Raw genomic sequence first — 27,950 nt, forward strand, 5'->3', positions numbered from 1 at the left:
GTCCCTACAACCTAGCATCTTGAATGTTAACCCTTCCCATACCAATGGCCCTTGTCCTCTTGCCCTACTACTGAATTCACGACCATGTGCATTGGCAGCTGGCTGGAATACGAAATACGTTTTGATGAGTTTGGCAACTAGTCTAATTCTTCCTAGTGAGTAATTAATTTTTCTCTCTCTCACTTTTGACTGCTTTGGGCCTCTTGACTGTTTTTGCTTTCTCTATTTAAAAAAAAAAAAAGGCCACACACAAGTCTCCTGCTAATTTTGAGTTACACCCATCCCTCTATTTGCTTAAGTCTATGAAGGTAAAAGTAGAGAGGTATTTACAGGCACAAGGAACAGGCTAAGCACTTTGCATCCACCATCTGCTTAATCCTGGCTACAAATCCAGGAGGTAGGTATTGCTAACTCTACAGATGAGGGAACTGAGAGCAAGGGAGAGCAGTAACTAGTCTGAAATTACACTGCTAGTAACTGGTAATGCTACCTCGGGGCTGTTTAATTTCAAAGCCTTTGCTCATAACAACTACACTATGCTATCTAAAAACAAAATACAAAAACTTATATTATTCAAATCTATGCTAATCCATTGCAAAAATATCTTTCAATGTGTAATGTTGGAAAAATCTATTCTTCTTTGCCAATAAGATGCAAATTTTAGGTGTCACTTAGAAAATGAGTATTTTCAAACCAACAAAAAGTAAATAAACTTACCACTACACGTTTTTCCATCTGTCTCAAGCACTGAGCCTTCAGGACAGAAACACATGGGACCATCTGAGGTCAGAACACAGTCATGGCTGCATTCAGACCCATTGCTTGGGCAGGAAATTAATTCTAATGAATGAAGAAGACAGTCAAGATTAGTGTTAAGTCAGGTTTGTGGAAGGTCAGTAAAATCCGTTGCTAATAAAATAGCATTTTTTACATGAAAAGTAAACATTTATGAATTACTGTGGTAATGAAGATATAAAAAGAAAGAAGAAAATTTCAAATCTAAAGAAAAATAAAGATAGACCTCTGATTCTGGAAAATAACTCTAGTTTTCTCTAAGTTTCTTTTATGTCAAATAATATTTTTATAGTTATTAGTCATCAAAATCCTAAAATATTTAAATGGAATTTGGGTGAATAATTCTCAAGTTCATCTAGAAAACAAATTGTATGTGTAGGAAAACTAAGGACATTGTATGACTGTAGTTAGGTGTAAGAAGAGAATGAGAGGCTCTTAACAAATATCAAAATGTATCACGAAGGAACAGTAATTAAAACAGTGTGTAAGGAGTATGGGAATAGATAGAAAGGATAGTAGAACCAGATGGAAAGACTCCAGTACACGTAAGAATATAGCATGTTATAAAGGTATTTAAAATCATTGAGCATGTGAAAGATGTTCTAATCAATGGTAGAGAAATAACTGAGTGATGATCTGGGGCAAAAGTTAAATTCCTACCCTACACTATACATCGAAATAAATTCCATGTAAATAAAATATTAAAATGTGAAATATATACTATAGAATTCTCGAAGTTGTGACAATCAGGTGAGATTGTGTGTGCTGTGCTTGGAACACTATACTCTATAACACATAACAGCATGCACTTGAGTATTTGTCAAGGGGTAAACCACATGGTTTTGGAAGAAGGGCAAGTTCCATAGACAGGCACAGGGGTAACAGGTAATTTCCAAGAAATTCATTACCATTCATCCATTTTTATGTGCCCAATTTCATAAGCATATATAACATTTAAATTGACCTATTCTCCATCATCTCTGAAGCAGGGCTAGAAAATATACATTATTTTATATTTTTACTTGGCTTTTCCCTTTCTACTTAGCTATACTAGCAGATTCTATAAGAATTCTATAAGAAGGTATCTGAGTATGTAATCCTAAATTTGAGTTGAAAATATCCATTTAAACTCATAATGTACTTTTTTAAAAACAGTGTATTCCTAGCTCTGATGACCCAAAAGGCTTAAAAACAGTGACTAATTAGTAGCAGATTATGTTCTCTAAATATAATTTCTCACCAAAAGAAAGTAGTATGCCTTGAGAGATTGCTAATTTCAGGTCTAGAACATGGGCTGTACAAGACAAACCTGGAAAATATGTGCTACAGGCAACAAGGAAACTATCAAAGATCACTGGGGTCAGGAAGCCTGTCGCAGAGGCTCCCACTGGCTAAAGAGGAGACAGGGTTTGCTCGGCGGTGAGGATAACCACCACAATGCGTGGAAACACATAAAAAATGTTACAAATCCAGCATTTGTTCTGTCTTAACTGTACAAATCATATCTTGAAGTAACCAAATAGTTAATGAAAGTTTTCTTTAGAAAGGTATTCCAATTAATAATTAAAAGGAAATACTAGAACTAGATATCACCACTTGAAACCCTTGATGAAATGATGAATCTGGGGAGTGAGAGGTAACGGCTGCTACAACCATTCCCTGGGAGATCGCTGGGCTCTTTCTTGCCCCCCCCCAGGCATCTTGGCAGCTTCAAGGTGTATTTGGTTGGTGGGGTCCTGCACGGAAGGAAAAAAGATGGTGGCTGAAGAGATGACAAAGTCCCTGGAGGCAACTCTAGGCTCCCACGCCTTGTAGAAAGTGGAAAGTGCGTGCTGTGGGGCCAAGCAGGCTCTGAAAGTTACCAGGCAGGGCAAGAGGAAACGTCCTCCTTGCCAACAACTGGCAGCGTGGTGGCGACCTGAGAGGGGGCACTGCGCCGTGTTGCCAAACGGCGTCCATCACGGCAGTGACAATAATATTGAGTAAGAGAACTGCACACGAGTCTTATATCATTTTATTAACCAATGTCACTCTAATGGGTCTAATTTAAAAAAAGAGAAAACAAATATACTGAATTGGGCACGGCATGTGGAAAATTCCGCAGAACATGTACACTGGCGACCATTGATCAGGCGATTCTATATCATTAAAAGCATGCCAGGGCTTTTAGTGAAGTCAATCATGCACCTTTTTTCTTTAGTAAAACAGGCCAGAGCTTGTTTCTAAAAGAGAATGAAAGAAAGACCAAGAAAAAGAAAAGACTATTGGGGATGTTTATAATGTGTCTCCTGATGGAAATATAACCACACCTATGACGTATTCGTGCCAAAAATGTCAAAGCCGAGTCTGATCAGGCCTTTAGATCTAACTACGAGTTTGTAAAAGAAAAGGGACAGCACAGAAGTGCCATCAGTAAAATCCAAAATGTGAGAAACTGCAGGGGGAAAAAATGGTTCTTTAACAATACTTGCAAGGGGGAAAAAAGAGGAGAGAGAACCTGTAGAATAAAAGAGGTGTATTAACCTAGCACAGCACACGGAGCTTGTCTGGATACTTCAAACCAAGCAACTGTGTAAAAAAAAATTTTTTAAGATAATTTGAAAACTGACTAGAGATTTGGTATAATTAAGGAATTATTAATTTTTAGGTGTGATAATGGTATTGTGGTTATACCTGAAAACTGACTGGATATTAGATGATATTAGGAACTTAAAGCTAGTTTTTCAGATATATTAATATATTATGATTATGTTTTTAATATGCTTATCTTTTAGTGATATACATATAATGAAATCTCATAAAATCTGGATAAAGAAACGAATATATATATTTGTTTCCCAACCTTGGAGATTTTGTATTAACAAGTCTGGGGTAGAGTACAGTCATTCATGTTTTAAAACAAAACAAAACAAAACTCCAAAGTAATTCTGAAGCTTGCTGCTGATCCAGGACCATCAGCCCAGACCACAGCCACCTCAGAAACGTCAGTGAACATGAAGGAAATAACGCAGCAAGTACTTGCTGTGACTTACGGTGACACCGTTTCCCATCAGGAAGCAGAACAAATCCTACCGGGCACGTGCAATAATAGGATCCGGGGATGTTTTCACACCCAAGAGTACAGCCGTGATTCCAAAAGGCACATTCGTTGACATCTATACAAAGAGAACAGCAAAACACAGATGGTTATTTTTGAAAATAAATTCTAGTATCCCTAATGAGCCCAAAATAGTGTATCTCACAGTTGACCGTGGAAAGACTGTTTTTGCTACTCTAGCAAAGGATGAAAGAAGCCAGTTCAATATGATCGTGAAAGTCACTGTTACTCTGTCATAGTTTATACTTTCAAATACAGATTTTCATAGAATTACCCTGGGAAAAAATTGTACTGTTTCCCCTGAAAAGACAGAGTATCTGAAAGCCACTTCAGGCAGGACTGATGGCAGTTCTTAAGGACAGGACATCCCTGCTGTGCCTTCCAGCCTCTGGAAGCTGACAGGGGCCCTCCCGCGAAGGTGGGCACCGTCCCAGCAGCGTCCCTCAGCTGACACCCAGCCGCCAGGACCCTGTTCTACGAGATGCCCCCTCCTACTATTCTTAACAAGTGGCTGTCTCCTTAACCTAACGTCTCACCCCAACTGCCTCCACTGAGTAAATGCTGCAGCCCTGGAGGCTTGGTCAGCAGCTCCCTGGAGAAAGAACTATTTCTCCGGAGTTCACTAAACCTGGCCCAGAGCTCCCAGTAGGAGGCGCCCTAGGCGGCCAGTCGCCTTCACAGGTCCTGCGGATCCCCACTGGCCTTCAGGGCGTGAGACCTGGAGTCACACACACTCTCTGAGGACCTTATGGCCGCAGTGCAACTACTGCCCTAAACTATTTGAAACCTCTGGCATTTTGCACAAACCCGCGGGGTCCATGGGGCCCAGTCAGAGCGCCCCTGCCTAGGGTCAGCCCGCAGCAGCCGCTGAAAGCGTTTGATCCGGGAACAGAGCACATAAAGAAGCCTGGGAGTGTGCCAAAGGCTCGAGAACCGGGGGAAATAGAATTGTTTCCCTGGGGAATGCAGGGGGCGGGGAGATCGGCTTCTGGTGGAGGCGCCGGGCGGCAGGGAGGAGCGGCGCGGGCGGGGTCGCGGGGGGGAGGGGGGCGGCGGGCGCGGGCGCGGGCGCGGGCGCGGGCGCGGGCGCGGGCGCGGGCGCGGGCGCGGGCGCGGGCGCGGGCGCGGGCGCGGGCGCGGGGGGCGGAGGGGAGCAGACGCGGGCGCGGGCGCGGTACCTTCGCAGCGCTTCCCGTCGGGGCTCAGAGCGAAGCCCTCCGCGCACGAGCACACGCGGGACCCGGGCTCCTGCCCGCACAGGCCTCCTCTGCAGTGACCTTCGCCCGGTTTGCAGAGCCGCGGACCTGAAAGACAAGATGGTTGGTTTGCAGTAGCGGTGGGTTTGACAGGGACAATGCCCCACTCCTTCACGGTTCTTAAGACGCATAATCTCCCGGTGACATCAGCAGGACTTCCTTGCTCCGGGTCACACCGCTTTAGCCCGACCCGCAGCATCCCAAGGCCCGTCTGTTTTTCTTTTTCTTTTTTTAGATTTATTTTTTTTAAATATATCTTTATTGATTTCAGAGAGAGGAAAGGAGAGGGGGAGAGAGAGATAGAAACATCATTGATGAGAGAGCCAAGCCCGCAACCCGGGCATGTGCCCTGACCGGGAATCGAACCCCCATCGCCTGGATCCCAGGTCCACGCTCAACCGCTGAGCCACGCCCTGCCCGCGGTCTGTTTTGCTAATTGTGTTACTCCTGCAGGAGCCCTCAGGATAGGGCATCCTAATTAGCCCGAGCTGTCATTGATTGGGTTACAAACACTAAACACAGCTTGGCTTTTTTTATTCGGATTTAGTTTTATAAAACTATTTTGTTAAAAAAATAATAATAAAGTACATAAACAAAAATCCTGTAAATGAAATATCTCTTTACAAAACAAAAGAGCTTCAAACCTAAGAACATCTGTTCTTAAGTATAATATTTATGGGTCCATCTATATAATTAGTTGTTTTTAGGATCACTGTTTCAAGAATGACATCTTTCAAGTTTAATAAATACCATTGTCATATGTCTTCTCCCCAGTTTTCTGAGTTTATTGCTTCCAGCGGTCCATGTTTTACAAAGTAACCCAGGGCAAATAGTAAAACCTGCTCAGCGAGGTAGGTGCTTGGGTTGAATTAGCCCAATATAATAAACAACAAATGGCCAAGGTGGCACCTTTGGCTATGAGAGCCGGAGTCAAGGGCCAAACAAAGAACACGGATATCTCTGCTCAAACTGGGCTCCTTCATACTTTGCCAATTTTAACAACGGCAAGACCACAGTAAAATGCTGTAGAAAATACTAAGATAAGCGTGAGTATTTTTCACAGGATTAGAGTGATGCTGAAGCTGGGAATCTTCACACCGCACTCTGAGAAACACCAGCCTAATAATGTTAGTTCCCTACTTATTTTAAACTTGTTTGTTCCAATCTCTTTACCAAATTAAACGCACAATTTTGTCAATTATTCAATACTGTTGGAATAAGACCCACTAAGTCAGTTAAGATTTATGTTAATTAGTTTTTTGAAGGTATTAATTCAAAAATTTTGTTTTTTGTTCATGTTTTTTGTGCCGATTGAGAATGTATAGCTAAATTGTTTTTCAAGTTCCTACATGCCTCACATATCAAAATTAAATTAAGCAAAATTAAAAATAAAATGACCCCCAAATTTAAAGAAAATGACTAAAATTAGAAACATAACTTTACTGGAGACAAAATATGCCCAGCTGCAAATTTTTTTAAATGTAATTTTTTTAACTTAATTTATAAAGTTTTCAAGTGAACAAAAAAAATCCAGGAAGGTCTGATTTAATCTTTTAATGGCACCAAAGTGCTACTGCTTTCTTGAGGTAACAAAAAATTGAACTATTATACTTCTTGTAAATATCCCTTATAAAAATCTTTCCAAACCCAAAATGGTACATGACCACTGGATTAAGAATTAGAAAAACAGTTCTGTCTCGGTTCTGCCTTTTATATTGAATCACTTTTTTTTTAACCTCAGTTCCCTAATCCATGAAATTGAAGAGTTGTGGTAGATATTCTCTGAGATTTCCCACTTAAAAAAATTTTTTATTGTTCTATACAGAGTCAGATGTTTGTGGTACATTCCTCTAATTATACCTCGAAAGATTCTCAAACCTCAATTACTGCTAATAGTGTCTTAATGGAGATTCAAACTGACTGATGAAGAAAATAATTAGTGTCTAAGGTATAGGAAATGCTCTTTCTTTCATCTAGATTCAATTTTTTATTTTTGGTACTTTTATACCACCTCTCACGTTCCCTTATGTGTGTTCTTATCATCATCATCACAATTATGTATTTCGGTCTTTTTTCCATTAATCAATAAACTTCTGAGGATGACGCACATGTATATTCCATTCACATTTATAGTCCCACTTAGTACTTGGTTAGGGTTAGGGTTAGGGTGTCTTTTACAACATAGGTGTACTATGGACACCTGGAACCCATGCCCACAAACCTGTGATTGTGTCATCTGCAACTGAATTCCTTTCTTTGATTTCTCCTCTAATTTCCAGTCAATCTTATTGTTAGAACTCAGATGGTCAGACCATGCTAGCCCACTACCCTTTCCACTATGCCATGCTGCTGATGGTTTTAATAACCTTGTTAATAATATATATCACTCCTCAAAGATGAGCACAGGCAGGAAAGCAGTCACTGTTTTCCTCTGAATGTGCTGATGATGTGACCTGAATTCAGACACTAAACACTTTAAAAGGTCATTTTAGGAAGTCGCGAAACATAGAGGATTGAGGGCTATATTTTTGTTTAATCTCCTTAATCTTCTGCTGCTCTTTAGCTTCAAATTAGGCCGAAGCTAGCACTCAGAATGCTGTTGCTGACCTCAGATAATACCCCTTCCCAGAGCCCAGAAGTGGGGCTTAATTACCTTTAAGATCAAGTTAAAGCTCCTAATCATGGAGTTTAATGTCCACCACCAACTGTTCCTTCAATAACTACCTGGCTAACACACAGGCTCTCAGGAGCTTTACTACAGCCAAGTAAGTCTATAGATTTCACCCTGGCCCAGTTCAGAAACAATGGGCATGGGTTCCTTATCTTGTTTTTTTTTCCTCCACTAACCACACCTTTATTCTACCTCGAACTCAGTGTAAAACTTGCCTCATCGACAAAGCCTTACTAGTCTCTTCAATTTGAACCCATTCACTTTAATCATTCTTGTAACTAAATATTTAACACTCCCAATAAGTAGCGGATATAATAAAAATTTGAACATTTATAAAGCACTTACATTGTCACAATTAATTCTCATAACAAGCCCTTGAGCTATGCAGAGCAAGCATTACCTTTCATTTGACAAATCAGAAAAAAGAATCTTAAGGATCACGTACAGGTAATAAGGGGTAGGACTTGGACTAAGGCTCAAGCCTTCCAATGGTAGAACCCATCTCTTTACCATATATACCTCCTTTTATTGTGGTCACTTTATTGTGTTTTGCAGTTATTGGGTTTTTTATGAGTTGAAGGTTTGTGGCAACCCTGGGTAGAGCAAGTCTAGCAGAGTTCTTTTTTCAACATTTGCTCACTTCCTGTCTCTGTGTCACATGTTGATACTTCTCACAATATTTAAAACTTTTTCATTATTATTATATTTGTATATTATTTCTGATCAGTATCTTTGATGTTACTATTGTAATTGTTTCCAATAATACAGCGAACTTGATTGATGTTGTATGTGTTCTGACTGCCTTGCTGACTAGACGTTCCTCATCTCCCTCCCTTTCCTTGGGAACTTCCTATTCCCTGAGACACAACAATATTGACGTTAGACTAATTAATAACCCTACAATAGCTGCTAAGTGTTCAAGTGAAAGGAAGAATCTCGTATCTCTCACTTTAAATCAAAAGCTAGCAATGATTAAGCTTAGTGAGGAAGGTATGTCAAAAGCTGGGATAGGTCAAAAGTTAGACTTCCTGTGCCAAACAGTTAGCCAGGTTGTGAATTTAAAAGAAAAGTTCTTGAAGGAAATTAGTATTGCTACTCCATTGAGCACATGAACAATAAGAAAGTGAAACAGTCTTATTGCTGGTAAAAGAAAGTTTCAGTGACCTGGATAGAAGATCAAACCAGACACAACATTCCCTTTAGCCAAAGCCTAGTTCAGAGCAAAGCTGTAACTCTCTTCAATTTTAGGAAGGCTGAGAGACATGAGGAAGATGCAGAAGGAAAGTCTGAAGCTAGCAGAGGGCTTGCTCATGAGGTTTAAGGAAAGAAGCCAAGGAAAGAAGCCGTCTCTATAACATGAAAGTGCAAGGTCTGAAGCAACAAGTGCTGATGTAGAAGCTTCAGCAAGTTATCTAGAAAATCTAGCTAAGACAATTTATGAAGGTAACTACACTAATCAACAGATTGTCAGTGCAGACCAAACAGACTTAGATTAAAAGAAGATACCATGTAGGACTCTCACAGCTAGAGAGAAGTCAATGCCAGGCTTCAGAGCTTCAAAGGACAGGCTGACTCTCTTGTTAGGGGCTAATGTAGCTGGTGACTCTTGCAGCTAATACTCATTTACCATTCTGAATATCCTAGGGCCCTTAAGAATTATGTTAAATCTACTCTGCCTGTGCTTTATAAACAGAACAATAAAGCCTTGATGACAGCACATCTGTTTACAACATGGTTTACTAAATATTTTAAGACCTCTGTTGAGATCTCCTACTAAAAAAAACAAAAAGATTTCTTTCAAAATACTAATGCTCATTGACAATGCATCTGGTCAACCAATAGCTCTGATGTAGGTGTACAATGAGATTAATGTTGTTTTTATGCTTGTTAACACAATATCCATTACTCCTGTATCAAGGAATAATTTTTACTTTCAAGTCTTACTTACTGTTCAAGAAATTTCATAAGACTATAGTTGCCATAGGTAATGATTTCTCTGATGAACCTGGGCAAAGTAAATTGAAAGCCTTCTGGAAAGGATTCACCACTCTAGATGTCATTAAGAACATTCATGATTCATGGGAAGATGTCAAAATAGCAACACTAACAGGAGTTTGGAAGAAGTTGTTTCCAACCCTAACAAATGACTTTGAGGAGTTCAGCCTTCAGTGGAGGAAGTAACTACAGATGCGGTGGAATTAGCTTGAGAACTAGAATTAGAAGTGGAGCCTGAAGATGTTACTAAATTGGGGCAATCTCATGATACAACTTGAACAGAAGAGGAGTTGCTTCTTATGGATGAGCAAAGAGAATGCTTTCTTAAGATGGCGTCTACTACTGGTGAAGATGTTGTGAAGATTGTTTAAATGACAACAAAAGATTTAGAAAAGTACATAAACTTAGTTGATGAAGCAGAAGCAGGATTTGAGAGAACTGACTCCAATTTTGAAAGAAGTTCTACTGTAAATACTATCCAATAGCATCACATGATACAGAGAAATCATTTGTGACAGAGTCAACCCATGTGGCAAACTTCATTGTATTTATTTAAAGAAACTTCCACAGCCACTCCAGCCTTCAGCAGCCACTATCCTATTCAGTTAACAGCCAACATCATCGAGGCAAGACCCTCCACTGGCAAAAAGATTACTACTCTAAAGGCTCAGATGGTGGTTAACATTTTTTAATAATAAAGTGTTTTAAATTAAGTTACAAACATTGTTTCTTTAGACATAATGCTATTGCACACTTTATAGACCACAGTATGGTTGTAAACAAACTTTTATATGCACTGGGAAACTAAAAAGTTTACATGACTTGCTTTATTGTGATATTTGCTTTATTGCAGTGGTCTGGAACTTAAAGCACAATATCTCTGAGGGATGCCCAGTATATATTTGTATAAAATATATAACATTATATATATATATATACACACACACAATGTATTATATATAATATATAAATATAAAAATTATATATAAATAATATATTTTTCTATGAACCCCAGAGTTAAATTTTTGTTTTACTTATTTATTATCTTTCTCATTAGTGAGTTCCTGAATAAACAACTTCATAAACTCCCTTAAAAAATTCCCAAAGTGTATAATAGAGAAGTTTATTTATTTTTGTTAATAGAAAATAACAAGGAAGAAAATACAAGAATAATCATTTTGTGCTATTGGAAATCTTAATTATAGTTTTTTTAAAAAATCACTCAGCCAGAATTCATCTACTTGGTATCCTTCATCATTTAAACCCCTCTAAAAATCAGAAAGTAAAAAAATCAACAGCCTCCAATCAGTTAAAGATAAATGCTATTTACTCTCAGAAGAGTCCCTCAGGCCCACTCAGTCATTGATATTTTATACCCATTTCTGACAAGTTTGATCTTAGCATGGAAATAAAAATGCAAGGTGCATATCCTTCACTCCCACTGTTACCACCCCAACAACCACTACATTTCCTGACAGCAGAAGTGGCTGCATGGTTCCAGTGATATTTCTCGCTGAGCCCACACATAGCCTCAGCCCAGCTTCCAGATCTCCCTGTGCAGTTACTGGGAGAGAGCAGGTAAGGGGACCCTATTGGTCATCTCTCCCATAAAGACTAGAAGCCTCAAATCAGGGCTCCTCCTAGGGAAAGATTGTACCATTTGAGTACCCAAATGATAATAATTGCAATAAATAAACATGTCAAATGTTTTTAAAATCCATGACTTTATATAGATGCTTTTTTTTAAAAAATGATCACCTTTTGAGGCTATACTAACTCTTATTCTGAAAACAGATAAATTAGGAAGAGCATCAAGCATTTAATTTACCTTTCATATAAAAGATCCTCCTCAGGGAAACCATATAGCTGATGTGAAAAATTTCTTCAGCTAATAAAAGCATAAGTGATGATAGACTTGAATGTCCTTACTTTGAACCACTAACCAAAACATGGCTCTGGGCCGTGATAAATAATAGTGTCTAAAGCCTGATTGTGCAAAAGGCTGTTGGGAAGCTTTATCATGGATGGACCAGGTTGGCAACCCCCGAACTGCTGATGAATCTTAAACATCACAGAACAAGAACCAGCCACTGCATGCGCCCGGGTTTGCTCAGTAGGAACCATACAATGCTGCCTGTGGTTCCATCTATTAAGTATTCTAGCAAAAAAGCTGAATCTGATCAGGCTTCAAGGCCTAAACCACCTGTTCAAGGGAATACATGATCACGTTCAATGACACCATGGGGATATAATCTGCAAAATCCAGAATGCGAAAAATTCTACAAAACAAATGATCTCGTTTCCTCAATAAACAAATGGCAAGAAAAAGTCCTGGATTAGAAGATAAAGTGAGGTTACAGCCAGGCATATGAAAACCAGCAAGCAGTGAGAGCCAACAGCAAGAAAGAAGACAGAAAAATGATGAAAAGCCATTCTGACCGCTGAAAAGGCATTTCAAGTGGCAGCCATGTGGTGTCAGGGCAAACCTGTATTACAAACCCAGCTTTGCCTCAGCCCAGTCGTATGCTTGCTCCAGGGACAGGCATCTTTGCAAAAGTGACCCCGGTCATTAAGAAAATGTCAATAACTATGTTTGAAAGCTACAGCAATCCGTATTTTGCTAATACAGCTATGAAAAAGAAAAGAGCTTGGGGTGTTTGGATTCTGGATCAGATGGTCCAGAAATTCACTGGATGAAAAGAACTGAAAACAGGGTCTCAAATGGATGGACCAGGTTGCCCACACCCGAACTGCTGATGAATCTTGAACATCACGAACAGAACAAGAATCAGCCACTGCATGCCTGTGTTCATAGGAATGTTATTCACAACAGCTAAACATAGAAGCAACCCAAGTGTTCGACAACAGATAGATGAGTAAGTAAACTTGCATTGAAAGCATAGCCATCACAAAAGTTAAATGACAGTTTCTAAGTTGTGTGGTTTTTGGTTTTGTTTTTTTTTTTTTTGTATGTCTTTATTGATTTCAGAGAGAGGAAGGGAGAGGGAGAGAGAGATAGAAACATCAATGATGAAAGGGTCGTCATTGGTCAGCTGCCTCCTGCACTCCCCCAACTGGGGATCGAGCCCGCAACCCAGGCACCTGCCCTGACCGGGACTTGAACCTCTGTCTCCTGGATCCTAGGGTGATACTCAACCGCTGAGCCACGCCCAGTCGGGCTCTAAGTTTTTAAAAAATCAGATAAGAAGCATTCACGCTATTCGTTGCCTTCCTGAGGATATAAGAAATAATAATGTCAGTTTGCCCCAGTCCAGCCTTCCTTCAGAAACCCCATGCCTGTCCTGTTCAGTCTCCACAGCTCTCTTCAGGACCCATGTCTGGGGCAGGTACAAACACATTTACATACTCACTGTGTCAGGGACTCAGAGGCCCTACCGTCTCCCACACTATTGCCAAACCCCAGTGCCATCCAGCAGTTAGGAGGAAGAGAAGAGAATTCCATCTCTGCTTCAAAACCTCACAAGGCTACTTGGGGATAAAATTAAATATATCTGAAAACCTTCTTAAAATAAAACTTTTACCTAAAGCAAATGTTAATGTAACATCATTTTTGTGGTATATAAGCTATACTGAGGAACCTACCTTTAAAAAAAAAAAAGCCCATGCTAAAGAATTCAAATGGAAAAGACTACATTTAAAAGCCGAAATTGGGGACTGGGACTAGATTCAGTCAACCCATTCGTTTTAACTCACATTATCTAAAATTCTTTATTTATAAATAAATAAATAACCAGTGAATATAGGGTGGTTTAAACAAATAAATAACAAACATGATCCCTGCCTGCACGGCACTTATCGTCAAATGGGAGGAAAATGAAAAGAAAGCAGAGTAATATGTAATGACACCTTGCAATGAGTTCAGTGAAGGCTAAACCGAGAGAAAAGTAGGAGGCGGGGCCACTTTGATGGGATGCCCAGGGAAGGTCTATCTGACGCGACATTTAAGCTCAGAACTGAAGAGAAGTTTAGGCAGAGAAAAGAGTGCGTGAAAGGGCTAGGCACGAAGGGGCCGGGCATTCTGGGGAGCTACGGAAGGGCCTGGGCTGGCTTCCAGCCGGGGAGGGGAGAGCTGCTGGGTCAGGGTGGCCAAACATTGACGGCAGGGCAGAATGTTACATGTCAACCCAAATGCAAAGGGAAGCTTATGAAGGCTTTCAAGTAGGAAAGCTAATGGATCAGATTAACTATTTAAAGGCAAGAGAGGAAAATAGAAAGATGAGCTGAGTGGCTCCTACAATAGGCCAGAAATGCTGGTCGTCTGGACTATGATGGTGGCAGAAGAGGAGGGAAGCAGCAGGAAGGACTTGGAGGTAACTGGGAAATTGGGGTGAGGCAGGGGGAGAAATCAAGGATAGCCCTTAAGTGTCTGGCTTGAGCAAGTGGACAGGAGGCGACCACCATGCCAGACCTTGTTCAAGATCGAAGATGACTCACCGGACTCCCACGTGCCGTGTTCGGCGTTGGGCTGCACCAGCGGGTGCACCACTTTAATTCCACCAGGCGGCGCAGATGATGAGTTGAGGTTAATTCTAACCATATCCCTCCCGGTGTGTTTGTTAGCTATCCAAATGGTCTTCTTTCTCCATGTTGAGTAGAAGATACGGTCACCAAAAGAGGACATTGCAAACAAATTGTGCCTAAAAGACAACAGGAAAAACAAAGAAACCACATAAAGGATGGCAGAACGTTTCTTTCTGGGCTTATTAAAGTTTCACTTTGTTTCAATTTATTGTCTGAATTTTAATCACCTGCCTTTTCAATGATTTTTCTTTTAGGTTTAGAAACAGATATTAAGTTTAAAATTTTATTTAGGTAGCCATAATCTGAATTAATGAGGTATAATTTCTAGCTCCAGATTTATTGTCTCATTCTTTTGCAAATCAGCATGTAAGTGTGATGGAAATAAAATAAAGAAGAAAATAGGAAGAGGGTAAGAGCAGACTTCTGGTTTTGTCCATTTCGCACATGACTAATTTCTGCCTCTTGCCAGATGCTGGAGAGCTGGTTACTGGCAAGATGAGAAATCGAACTGTATGGCTTCACAAGTGCGTGACCTAACACTTCCAGAGAGAATAACTATAACCAACATGTGAAAACTTGTCATATGCCAAATACTCTGTTAATTTTTTTATTCATGTCTCTTTGCCTAACTTTCACAATAACCCCAAGAAATGGGGTTATTTTTATCCCCATATTAAAGGAAACTGAGGATAAGAGAAGTCATGTGACCTGCCCAAAGTGACTTGTCTAATAATCAGTAAATCTGGGACTTGAACTCAAGACTCCCAAATCTGTGCTAAACCACTATAACGGTTTAACTGGCAAAAGTCAAATTAATTTATCTCACAGACTTCAAATCGCAATTGTTTCATTTCACACCAAAAGCAAAACTTACTGTGCAAGATGTTTGCTGATGTGGACAGAACCTCCGTTATAATCACAGGAACAAATATAAGAATTGCTTCCTTCTCTGTTGTACTGAATCCAAAAGAGCCGCTTCTCAAGCACATCCAGGGACACAGCTGTTATTTTCTCTGATGTCTCTAACAGAACCTTCACTTCCATACTCTCGAGATCTGCTCTGTGGAGGCTGCTGGGCCCCTCTGAAGACCAAAACATAAACCTGAGGGCAAACACATTAATTAGACACATAATTGAATGTGAAGTCACTTAAATGGCCAACTTTCTCAGTCCCAGGTGTCTGCATAGGACAAGCTTGACTATTTTGAATGAAAATTCATTTCAACAAATATTTATTGCCCTATTGTGGATTTTCCATGTGATTTCAAGTTAGAGGAGAATTATGCTTCTAACAGCATGAAGCCAAGGTAGTCAGGAGTGCAGTTTGTAGAGGGAGCCTGCCCTGGTTCAAATCCAGGCAAGCAGCCTATTGGTAATGGTGTTTCTGTACTATGAAGAGGGCAACGGTCTCAATGAGAAGGTCCCTGTGAGTCAAAATGTGATTCCATGAATTTTCATCAGATTTTGAAGTACATCTGTGTCCAAAAACAGCAGAATTTACCTTTCTACTGGATCAACTGCTACATTTGCAGGATATTTTAAGGTGCTTAAGAGAACACGGGAATTGTTTCCTTTCATATCTGTTATGGTAATGATTCCTTCCTGTTCATTTGACCAAATAAGTTCTTCATTTATCCAATTGATTGCCATTCCTGAAACATTTTTCTCTATATTGCATACTTTCTGTAAGAATCAGATTTCAAAATTGTTGTTAATATTTCTCCATTCACAACAAAATTATTTTTATTTCTATGTATAAAAACCTATTTTTTAAAGTACTTGTCATTTTTGTGCATTCCCAAAATTACTTTAATAATAAAATAATCACAGCTTCAGTGCCATTGTTTTGATGTGCCAGTGTTAACCCCCCATGTGAATACTTCTGGGCATAGTATTTAGAGCATAGCTTTGAAATGGAAAGTTATTCTATACTTATTAAAATTAGGCAATCAACCATAATGTAGTTATAATTTCAGCTATAGTAACAGTGGAATTTCAATGCCACCTTAAAGATAGTTTATTCAATTCCACTTGCTAATGGAATTTTCCAGATTCTCACCTGAACCCAATTCCAAGCTTTATCAAATTCTGACAAGATTCCCTTGGAGTCTGTGCACAGAGCTCTGGAGTAGATGAATTTCTCATTAGGGCCCCACTTTTCTTCTGGCCCCTCCTCCTCCATCAGTCCACCCCCTTTCGACAACCCCCAGTGCCCTTGCACTATGACCTTACGACCCAAAGAGCAAGCCTTCTCTCTATGTCTCTTGGGCAGTGTTTCCTGCTCTGTCATTTAAAAACAGCCCAACCAAAACCTCTGTTATCTCCTAATTCCAGTGCGTGCAGGTGAACTGGTCTTCTTGGGGGGTGGAGGGTGAAAGGTGGGGAGAAGCCTCAATTGGAAAGTTGCAGATTTCCATGGTGCAAATAGTCCCACCATTGCTGCTACTGCCCTGACCTCACTGAGATCTAACATGCTCATGAGCCTGTATTAGTTATACTTCATAAACAGAGTAATCTGGTCAAACCACTTAACCAATTACTAATATATTAATATATAGCTCACCCAGGTAAATTGTTTACATTTTAATGGTTGTCCTTTATAAAGAATGTTTTAATCCAAAGGAGGGATTATAATAGTGGATTGTAGGCATCAGACAAATCCTTTCCTAATGACTTCACATAAATTCACAACTGTTCAATTTTTTTTCTGATTCTGTGACAGGAAACCCTCCAGATTCTTAGACTTAAGATTTTGAAACAATTCTGCAGGTGGCTGGAGAATAATGAGTAGCCATCCTTGTTAAAAGTGAGATTAGCAAGTATTAACGATGTGATAAAACAGATTAGCACCTAATTGAAGCTTTTAAGAATAATTGGAGAGAGAAGGTTTGGTTTAAAAAAAACACCCACATCACAACAGTGGGCACTTTGTGCAGGGGATAGATGCTTAAGGTTTCTCTGGTCACGAGCTGGCTGTAATCTCCCCCAGGAATGGAGAGAACATTCCTCCTGGGACTCATTTAAGGGTTCTAGTTGAAAAGAAAGATTAAAGATCCTTTGTATGCACTTGAAACAAAATACTTTATATCTATCTGTTTTATTTTTATTTATTTTTTTGGTCAGAGTGCAGACTCCTTGAGAATACAAAGAAAGAAGTTTTTCTTCCTAAATAGCAGGTGCCAAAACCCACAACAGACATTTTAGATGAAACAGGGTTTCTCAACCTCAGCACCATCAACCTTTGGGGCTGAGCAATTCTTTGTTGTGGGGACTGTCCTGCGTATTGTAGGATGTCAGCATTCCTGCCTCTGCCCACCAGATGCCAGTAGCACACCCACCGCCCTCCCCAACCCAGTTGTGACACCCAGAAATGTCTCCAGACATTGCCAAATGTCCACCGAGGGGTAAAGTTGTCCCCAGCTGAGAACCACTGGAGTAAAAAATAGTCATGTAAATAACCTGTTTTAACCATAAAATGGTGACTTGACTTAGTAAACTGACACGTTTTCAAAATTACATTGACATCCCCACTTTCTACTTTGGGGAGCTTCTGAATATCAATGCCATATTCATGGACCTGTTCAATAAATGCCACAAATGCAGATTAAATAAATACCTACAAATGTCAGGCACACGTTTGAATTGTGATGTCATTTTCATTTATCTATATGTTGTCAATTAACCATATCATGTTTGCCAGCCTATACAAAATTCCCCCAATACCTTAGAAATTGGTACTTTACCTCTTGTCTTGTCCCATTCAGAAAAACTCTTTGCAAAAGTTGTCTTTCTAGATCTACCCAATAGATTCTTTCATTATTGTAATGAAAATCCATGATCACCGATGTGCCAGCATCTGCCACCAATTTCTCATGATTGGTTCCTTCCAGGTCAATCCTAAAGATACTATTTCCATGCGAGAAAATTAAGAAGGGTGCAGGACCTGAGTGGGAAGAAAGAAACCAAACTGTGCATTTGACAACTAACACAGTATGAATTTTTAATTCCTTGTTTTATATTTTAAATAAAGACTATTATTAAGAGAATAACGAGTTTCTATACATGTTCACAATTAATTTTGTAAATTATCTTCTCCACAAATTGATTGTAAACAATGAACATTACCATATTATGAAAAAAAGAACTATTTGAAGAGAAAAGCACTTTCTTCCCTTATCTATAAAGTGACATTTTATGTTGAAAGAAAAACAACCTACTGTATTCTACTGCAGAAAGGGTCTACGTGAGTGTAAATTTTAATTATGTAAATTGGAGATAATATTACAGATATGATCGTTTTCTAAATGGACCCCTCCGCCCCCCAGTCTTACTTATGAACAGAGCCTTCAGGGTAATGACCTGGAAGAAGATGGTGAAAACTAGAGGTCTTAAGTGCAAGCAGGAAAAACTGAAATGCTGTCCTGTGAAGCTCTGAAATATTTTGTCCCTGTTAGCATCCCCATATAAAATACAGGATGCTCAGTCAAATTTGAATTGCATAGACATTACGTGGGACATACACTAAAAATCATTCACTGTTAACCTGAAATTCAAATTTAACTCCGTGCCCTATATTTTGATTTGCTAAATCTGAGTGGCGCACCCCGCCGGATCTCCTGATTCCTGCAGGGCCTTGCCGTGTTCCCTAACCCTATCCCTGGGGTGCCGTCCTGTTTCAGGTGATGGCCACCTACCCACTCGGACTCCCAAGCACTTAACACCTGTTTGAGAACCTGATACCTCTCTTTGGAAACCTCAGCATAAATTACTAGCTGATTCCATGGAAAGCTTGCCTTTGATGTTCCAAGATGCTGCCAAGGGAGAGTTTCCTCCCCTGTAGCCAGGTTGGTTTCTTTGGTTTCTTCTGCCTGAGGGTGAGGGGTGTCTTGCCACTCTGCCTTTGGATTACTAAACAACTACTGGGATGAGTGGGGATTGGACACAATTCTAACATAGTCTTGCTTCCCTGCTGGGCTCACTCCACTCTGTTTTCACATTACACTTTAATACCTTTATGTCACTTAATACGTGTATTTATTATTCCAAGGATTAAACAAGATGATGAATTAACAACATACTATATGTATTTATTGTTTCAAGGATTAAACAAGATGATGAATTAATGACATTTTACTCAGAAACATTAACTCTACTTTAAAGGATATGTCAAAATAGAGCATAAGAAGTATAAGATCGTTAGAGTTTGAAATCGGTGCCAGTGTAAGTGTTGAAGAGAATTAGCTCCAATCACTCTTCCCATATCTTTTCCACACACACCCCCCCCACACACACACACACAGATGTGTAGGAGAGCCCAGTCCTCATCGACACTCCAGGTGTAGAATCTCAGGAACCATAGAAGGAATGGGAAGAGCCCGCAGGCCTGGTTTCCAGTCCTGGCTCCATTAGCTCTCTGGACACCGCAGGACCTCCCTGCCTGTAGCAGAGGGTTACTGGGGAAATAAATGAAATTATAGATATGAAAATATTTCACTAATTGTGGAGCGCTACACAAATGTGATTCATCATTGCTTGTTCTCACAGCCAAGGTCTCACTGTATAAGCTGGTGCCAGGGTTCAGGTTTGAACCCAGGGGCTGGAATGCTGGCATAGCTCACCTCGCCTGGAGCAGTGTGTCACGGGGAAGGGAAGGCAGGCAAGGCACCCGAACCGAGAGCTAACTTGTGGGCCACCGATTGCTGTGGAGTCCTCTCTTTGAAACGTGCATCATGCATTCTCTATAAACTAAATAAAGGTTCCCAACACATATCATTCATTTCCTAATGCGCTGTTACATTGATGAGATCAAGAAAACACTATAGCCATTTAAAAGTATAATTAAATAGGAGAGTTCAGGTTTTAAAAAAAGGAGAAAGGAAAGTTACTCTAAACATTTTAGTCAGAACATAGCATAATGCTTTGTACATAATAGGCACATAATTAAATTTTTAAAAATTAATTAATTAATTAATTAATAATTGTATTTTGTTTATTTGTCTGGGCTTTTACCAATAGGAACAAAGCCAAAGGTACTAGCATATCTATCAAATTCATAAAAGCAGAGTCTATCCTACAGTAGTTATGTTACTAACAGCAATAATAATAATAATAATAATAACTACCACCACAGACTTTCACCTCCTGACCTCATTTATATTTAATATAACACCATGAGCTAGATGGGCCAGATTTGACTGCCATAAGTAAAAGAAAAAAGAGAAATCTGAAGGATACTTAGATCCATAAAACACAAACCATAGCATTAACTTCAGTAAATTTAAAAAAAAATAAATAAAGAATACTTATAAAATACTAAGTAGGAATTTTTCCCTACTCACTGTGAATTACAGCATCCAGGCTTTATCATAGCCTCTTAGAACCAGAAGATCCTAGTTATTACCTAATCCAGTGTTGCCCCCAAATTGTTTCTTCAGAGAAGTCCCACAGGGCAGTGTGTGTGTGTGTGTGTGTGTGTGTGTGAGAGAGAGAGAGAGAGAGAGAGAGAGAGAGAGAGAGAGAGAGAGAGAGAGAGAGAGAGAGAGAGAAAGAGAGAGGAAAAGAGAAAGAGAGACTTTTGCAGATCCCTTCTCTTGAGAGTCTAATTCAGTGTGGCTGGGCTGAGGGCTGAGAATCTATTTCTTAATAAATGCTCCAGGTGAATCTTATATCTTGGTGCATTTGGAAATCCTAGATCTAGTTCAGAGGAGAACATTTAATAATGTTTAATAATGGTGGAGTTGGAATTAGAACCCAGAAACCACCCTCCCGATCCAGTACTCTCCTGCCTTGGTCGGGGTTGTCATATGTCAAGATGTTGCTATCTTCATTGTATTATGTAACTGGTTTTAATTCCACTTCTGTCAAAACACCATTCATTTTTCCTACACTATCAGCATCATTTTATGTAAACCGGGGCCTGGGCTGAGTATTTGTAGACAGGAACTGCTTACAAATGTAATACGATCTAAAAGAAAATGAAAGATTGTGAATTAGGCTTGGTGAAACGGTCATGATTCTGTACTACCACTAACTTATTCTGGTAAATAAGTTGGTGTTCTTTCAGACCTGTCAAAGGCTATAAACATCGCTGTGGTACGTGCAGGGATTTGAATGTCAGCAGGGTGTGCATGTTTGAACAGCTAAACGTTCCCATGTCAAAACCTACGGCATTTATTCTGGGTGCAGTTCAGCAAGAGGAAAGTGCATAGAAAATCAAACATCATTTCTAAGGATGACAACCCCAAGGACAGCAAACAGGTCACAGGAAACCAACTGGAACCTCTGATTTCTCAACCTGGGGATTAGGAGGGGATCTCCAGGAATTACAAAGGAGCCCAGAAGGTTTGGAACGTAGTGAGGAGTGTTATTAGTGACTCCCAAGAACAGGGGCCTTCGGGGCTCGGAGGTCAGTGACGAAAAGGCAGGCTCTGATTGAAGTGGGTGGTGGACACGGGACATTTCACAGCAGGCATGTTTTCATCTGCTCTGAGTCTGTGGGTGCGGCTCCACATAGGTAAGAGAGAAAGGAAATGAACTGTCTTCTGCAGACCTTGGGGCAAATGCTAATCAGATGTACTGAACACATAAATGATGCTGGCAACCAGAGCAACAAGAAATCCTAGTCTCCTCTCAGGCCAACACTGCCATCTGCCCTCCCTGCGCAGGTTCCTGCTCTAAATCTGGACCCAGACTGAAGGCTTACAGGACGAATACGGTGAAAAGGGAGCTCTGGACCTTCAGGAGTCAATGACCCCATGAAAAAAAGATGTGGAGTTAAACCAGTGGGCCTGATGGAGGAAAGCCTGAGGCCTCCTACACAGCTCCTCCCGAGGCCCTAATGGGAGTCACGTATTACTGCCTCCCAAGGGGCTGACCTGAATGATGTCTTGGATTTTATGAAGTGCAGAAAGTTTTCTTTCACTCTAAAAGACTATTCCCATTTCTTTTCTTTTTTCAATTATGATACTTAAAGGGGCACACATTTACTTCTTGAGCAATCATACCTTTCCTCTCAGCTTATCCCTGAGTGTAAAATTCAGGGCAGGTGAGAAAGAAGCCAGGTGACTCGCAAATAACCCATTCAGAGTGGGGAGCCAGGAAATGTAAATTTAGATCTTAACTCTGTAAGGCAAGCTCTGGGGCTCAATTTTGCTACCTGAAAATTGCTCATGAAGATTGCCACCCTAGTCCCTGAGTAGTAGAAATGTGCCAACCAAAGCACAAATAGCCCCTACCTGCCCCTCGTTATCAACCGCATTCTCGTTACCAAGCCCAAGAAGAGGCCTGCTCCCAGGCTGTCAGCATGGTACCTGACACGGGCAGGTTCTGCACAATTGTGTTTTTCAACAGGACTTCTCAGAGGCTTTAATGGCACTGTTGCACATTTTGATTCTCCAAGAAGGTGTATGGTGAATAGCACCAGAAGAGTAATAGCCATCATCTATGTGTTATCTGCAAGGAATATATTCCTTGCATTCCTTGACTGTTGCACTTCCAAAGCATTATTTCACTTCCTCGGGTAACACTACAGGAGGTAGGGGCTCTCAGCATCTTCATGTTACAGAAGCAGCAGCTGAAGTTTAGGGCAGTTCATTGCCACAGTCACATGGCCAATAAATAACAAAGTGGGGGTTTAAAGTCATGTCTTTCTGATCACGGATTCTAGCTTTTAAACACCATGCTGCTTGTCACAAACTGAATTCACCTGGAGCCCTTACTGTTTAGTGTCTTGTAGTTCAACTGTGTGAAGGACTCCACTTCAGGAAACACAGTTCTGGGGATGTTCACCACAAGGCCGATTCTCTGCACCCACATTCCAGGAACTGATTAGAAAGTGGGTCCCTTTAAGTGGGGTCCTATAATTACATCACCTAGATAATGTTATATCTAATTCCATGATATATTGAATTTCAAATATAATATATTCCTTGCATTCCTTGACTGTTGGCCCCTTTCTCCATCTCCAAAGGCAGCGGGGGATCATCTTCAAATCTCTCTGCTCCCCTCGCCTTCCGCTTCCTTTGACGTTATTGCCTTCCTCTTGCAAGGACATTTAGCACCCACCTAGAGAATCCAGGACAGTCATCCCCTCCCAGATCGCATTTGGGAAGTCCCTTTTGTCATGTAAGCTAACGCTGATCGGTTCTAGAAACTAAGAAGTAAACATATTTAGGGCCATATTCAGCCTCCAACAGTTAATGATATTCGGCATCTTTTCAAAGACTTATTGATGATCCTTCTATCCTCTCTGGTGATGTATGCGTTTAAATCCTTTGCCCACCTTCAGCTAGGTTAATTATTTCCTTGTTGCATGTGAAAGGATTTTTAAAAATATATTTTGGAAACACGTCCCTCGTGAGCTAGGTCATTTGCAAACGTTTTCTTCCAACGCGCAGTATGTCTTTTCACCCTCTTGATATTGCCTTTGACAGAGCAAAAGTTTTCACGTTGATGAGGTAGAGTTTATCAATTTTTCTGTAGATTATGCTTTTGGTGTCATTCCTAAGAACTCTTTACTTAACTCCAAGACACAAAGATTTCTCTCATGTTTTCTTCTAAAAGTTTTACAGTTTTACATCTTCAATTTAGATCTACTATCTGTTTTGAGTGAATCTCTGTATAAGGTGTGCAGTTGAGGTTGAGGTTCATTATTTCACTGATGGGTGTCTAATTGATCCAACATCATCTATTGAAAAGACTATCCTTTCTCCATTGAATTGCAGTCACACCTTCATCAAAGATCAAATGACCATATTTGTATAAGTTCATTTCTGGACATTCTAGTCCATTCCATTAATTTATTTCTTGGCTAATACCACAGTTCAGTATAACTTTTTAAATAATAATGCATTTGCAAACAGTGATCCATGTTTTAAGGTAGGATCTTATGCTATAGATAATTTTTCATCTTAAGTAAACACATTTAAATATCCCTCACCTTGTCAGTATAAATATGCTCAATTTTACGTAAAGACTACGAGACTGAAGTACTTTTCAAACCTTAAAGTATTAGAAAAGTTTTTCCAGATGTTACACACAAACACACATACACACGGCAAGACTCAGAAATCTGTCTTCTGAGTTTTGCCACTGTATTTTCTACTCTCTGCTGGATGTGTCCAGTTGGACATGTCCCACAGCCCTGAAAGTCCCTCTGCATCTCAAAAATTGAGATTATGCACTACCTTCTGATTAGTTTCCATTTGTTAAAAAGATTGAAGCTGACACAGGAATTTAAAAATTTGGTTGAAAGTTCCATATGTTTTAATATTTAGTCTTTGGTAGATGTCATAGACAAAAAAAGATATTTCACAATTACATCTGCATCAAATGAAAAAAGTGCTTCACTGGCTGTATATGTACAAAAATCACAAAATATACTTTTTAATTGCATCCATCAATTATTCACAAATTTCATTGAATTAGACTAGCAAATTTCTATCTTCCTAGATTTTAATGGGTAAATGCAAACTAGCCAGAAAGTGTTGTATTTTATATATTTTTTAGAATAGATTAAAAGGGACAAAAATTCTTCATTTGGAATTTCTTTTAAAAAATAGTTTGGAAAATTCTATTTACAGATTTTTTTTTTTTTTTTAAACTGCAGACATGAAAGTTTTTAATAGGTGACATGTTGACTTTGTTAAACACTCTAATCTCATAACAATGGCAACATTTCCAACATCTGTTATCCAACTGTTCTCTTCACACACAAGTGTCTTACAATCAGGCACTTTCTCACTCATTGCTGGAATGTCGCCTTTAACTTGGTGAAAGTCCTGTTGCTCTAGTTGTTTTTTGACTAGCCTACTAGTGACATCTATTTGTTATCACAGAAAAGGTCCAAAGAATCGAAATTCTTCTTCTGTTTAAAAAAGAAAACTTTGTAACATCTGATTGCTCTCTTAGGTTTGATTGGAGGTGCTGCGTGGGAGGCACATGGGGCAAATATTTTCATGGTTCTTCCCCATCCAGTACAAGGTATTATCAAGAACCCAGCCTGTTCTTGTTTTTATAGGAGTAGTGACATCGACACGTCCACTGCCCCGGGTGTTTGGTGCCTGTTTCAGCCTCCTTCCTGCACGCTTCCCTGAGAGACTGCAGTGAGCTGGTCTAGGGCCCACTGCGATCTCACCCAAGAACCGGTTCTGTTGATGTCAATTCAGTGGCTTCATCACCTCTGGTACTGTTTTCCTTCAAAATACATTTGTTAGTAAGTGAAGAAGTCACTGACCTCTGACAAAATGTCTTCTCTGATGCATTTTTTTGTTTGTTGGCTGAAGAAAAAGTATCACAGGGAAATATGAGTGGCTAAGATCACCGGCACTGGACACAGACTGCCCACGTGGACTCTTTACTGGCTTTACTGCTTATTGGCTGAGTGACTGGAGGGGTTCAGAACGAGTCATCCCCAGATGTGCCTCTGTGGTGTGCGGATGATTTTTGAGCTAAAGGCAACTGAAATCCTGAGGCTCAAGGGAAACTCTGCCTCCTCTTAACTTCCTAGAAGAACTTGAATTAGGAGCCTTGCCCGTATAAGAGATGATCCTAAGTAACCTTTTTTTGACCTCTCTATGTGGCCGAGCAAACTACTAATTACTGAAGAGACTTCTTATCTTCCCGCAGTTACCCTCTGAAGCCTCCAGGTGGCTTGCCTCATCCCTAGCTCAGAACCTCATATAGGCCTCATTTTAACTTTTGTCTCTAAGCCTCTCATGTACTCGGGGTTCCCATGCACATGCAATTAAATTTTATTTTCTCTTGTAAATCTGCCTCACATCAATTGGATTATTCAACCAGCCAAAAGAACCAGAGGAGAGAAGGGGGGATTTTTCCCTTTCCCTACAGACCTTCAGCTCATTACTTAACCTCCCTGGGCATCAGTTTCTTCATCTTTAAAATGGAGATGATATAGTACTTACCTCATAGGATTATTTTGAAAACTAAATAAATTAATTCATTCCAAGTGCTTAGAATTTTCCCCCACATATAGTGACCTCTCGTTAATGTTAACTATTAATTTCTAGAGAATGCCATAGACTGAGATATATTAGAAACACCTGTACTTTCACTCAGCTATGTAATTTTTCTGATAATAATTTCTTCAAAATTTCGGTAGCACTTTCTGTGACTTTTTCAATAGTATTTGCTGACAAAAGAACACATTTAATCTGTTGTCTCGTGGTTTTCCATATATTCTTTTAGCTATGTTTTACCACAGCAGGAAGCAGAAGGAACACATATTTTGCTAATAGTATAAGGCTTTTCCATTTTTTCTATAAAGCAGAAACCACAAGAGAACATTCTAACTTTTTATCATAGCAGACGTAGTCTTAAATGTCATAACTTTGAACACAACTGTAAAAATCCTAACAGTTGTTTCCACATTCTGGATACTTATTTTTAAATAGCTCGCTTGTCCTGATGGCTTTATATTACCATTAACTAACATTTTGAGGCAACTTTTATGCTTGCTGTGAGGTTCATTACTACTAGTAATAAATGTAAGTCCATTTTTAAGGCTCTCTTCTGGTTAATTTCTCTTTTTCTTATTTTCTGTCAACTCTAAAGGGACTGATATTGCTTTTACCTCTTATGCGGGATCAGTGCTTCTTCCCTCATGATCCTCTTGGGCTTGCACTATTAGCTGCAATTTTTAATCCCTTTGCAAGAAGATTTTTAAGCCACTTTTTGGATTTTGAAAGAGTTCATTTTAATAAATCCAACTAGCACAGTTCATAAGTCATCAGGTAAACTGCAGCACACCCCGCACCTGGGCCTCTGAGCTGGAAACCTCCCTATGTCCTCAGGATACCATGGGCATCTGGGTCAGGAATATCACTACTGTCCGTCCAAACACATAATTGATGTGGAATAAAATTTGTTTAATTGATTTGAATTTATTACTATAATTTCTAGAAAAGGAAATCTTAATCCTACTTACAAGATACTGTCAATATAAAGAACTAGATATAGTAAGAGACTCTCCCAACTTAACATTAATACTTTTTGGTAGAAAGGACTTATCATTACATTGGTGGGCTTTCAATAATCAGTCATGGGAGGTGGCAAGTGTGTGGTAAGTTTTGTAAAATAAGAGTCCAGATCTTGAGTTCTAGGTCTCATAGGATCCTGATGACTTACTTCATCTCCCTGGATCTCAACCTGTCATCTGTAACATGAGACCATTGGGTGAGATGATCTTGAAGGTACTTTCTAATCTAACATTTATCAATTCAGTTCCTATCCTGCCTGTCTTACAAATTCAATAGCTTCCTGGTTTGGGGCATTTGGTAAAGAAGCCTAAGCCTATGGTAAATTCATAAGTAGATGTTACTCATCCTAACTCCTGTTTTCTATGAACTGTTTCCTTCTGTCTGCTTCTCTAAATTTCAAATACCAAATCAATAGAGTGGCTATGAGCTCTGCTAAAGGAAATAAAATAATAACATAAAACAAACAATCCCCTCCAAGTGACAGTAAAAGCTCAACTCTCTGAAGGAAGTCTAAAAAATTAATACATTGATTAAATCTGTAAAAACTTTCTTAGAGGTTCAAAATTTGGTGTGAATCTCATTTGTAATCAACATAATTA

General features: G+C 39.6%; 1 protein-coding gene across 1 annotated transcript in view; it reads right to left on the reverse strand.

Moving 5' to 3' along the window:
* EGF (epidermal growth factor) overlaps positions 1-27,950 on the reverse strand; it is a 77,749-nt gene that overhangs the window by 39,842 nt on the left and 9,957 nt on the right. The window contains exons 2-8 of the mRNA XM_016209461.2: positions 18,100-18,299; positions 15,858-16,039; positions 15,231-15,458; positions 14,270-14,472; positions 5,071-5,196; positions 3,828-3,950; positions 718-840 (exon numbers count right to left, since the gene is read on the reverse strand). Coding sequence (XP_016064947.2) covers positions 718-840; positions 3,828-3,950; positions 5,071-5,196; positions 14,270-14,472; positions 15,231-15,458; positions 15,858-16,039; positions 18,100-18,299 — 1,185 coding nt within the window. The remainder of the gene's footprint in view (positions 1-717; positions 841-3,827; positions 3,951-5,070; positions 5,197-14,269; positions 14,473-15,230; positions 15,459-15,857; positions 16,040-18,099; positions 18,300-27,950) is intronic.

The sequence above is a fragment of the Miniopterus natalensis genome, chromosome 1 (assembly GCF_054644295.1).
Source record: "Miniopterus natalensis isolate mMinNat1 chromosome 1, mMinNat1.hap1, whole genome shotgun sequence".
Classification (NCBI taxonomy): Eukaryota; Metazoa; Chordata; class Mammalia; order Chiroptera; family Miniopteridae; genus Miniopterus; species Miniopterus natalensis.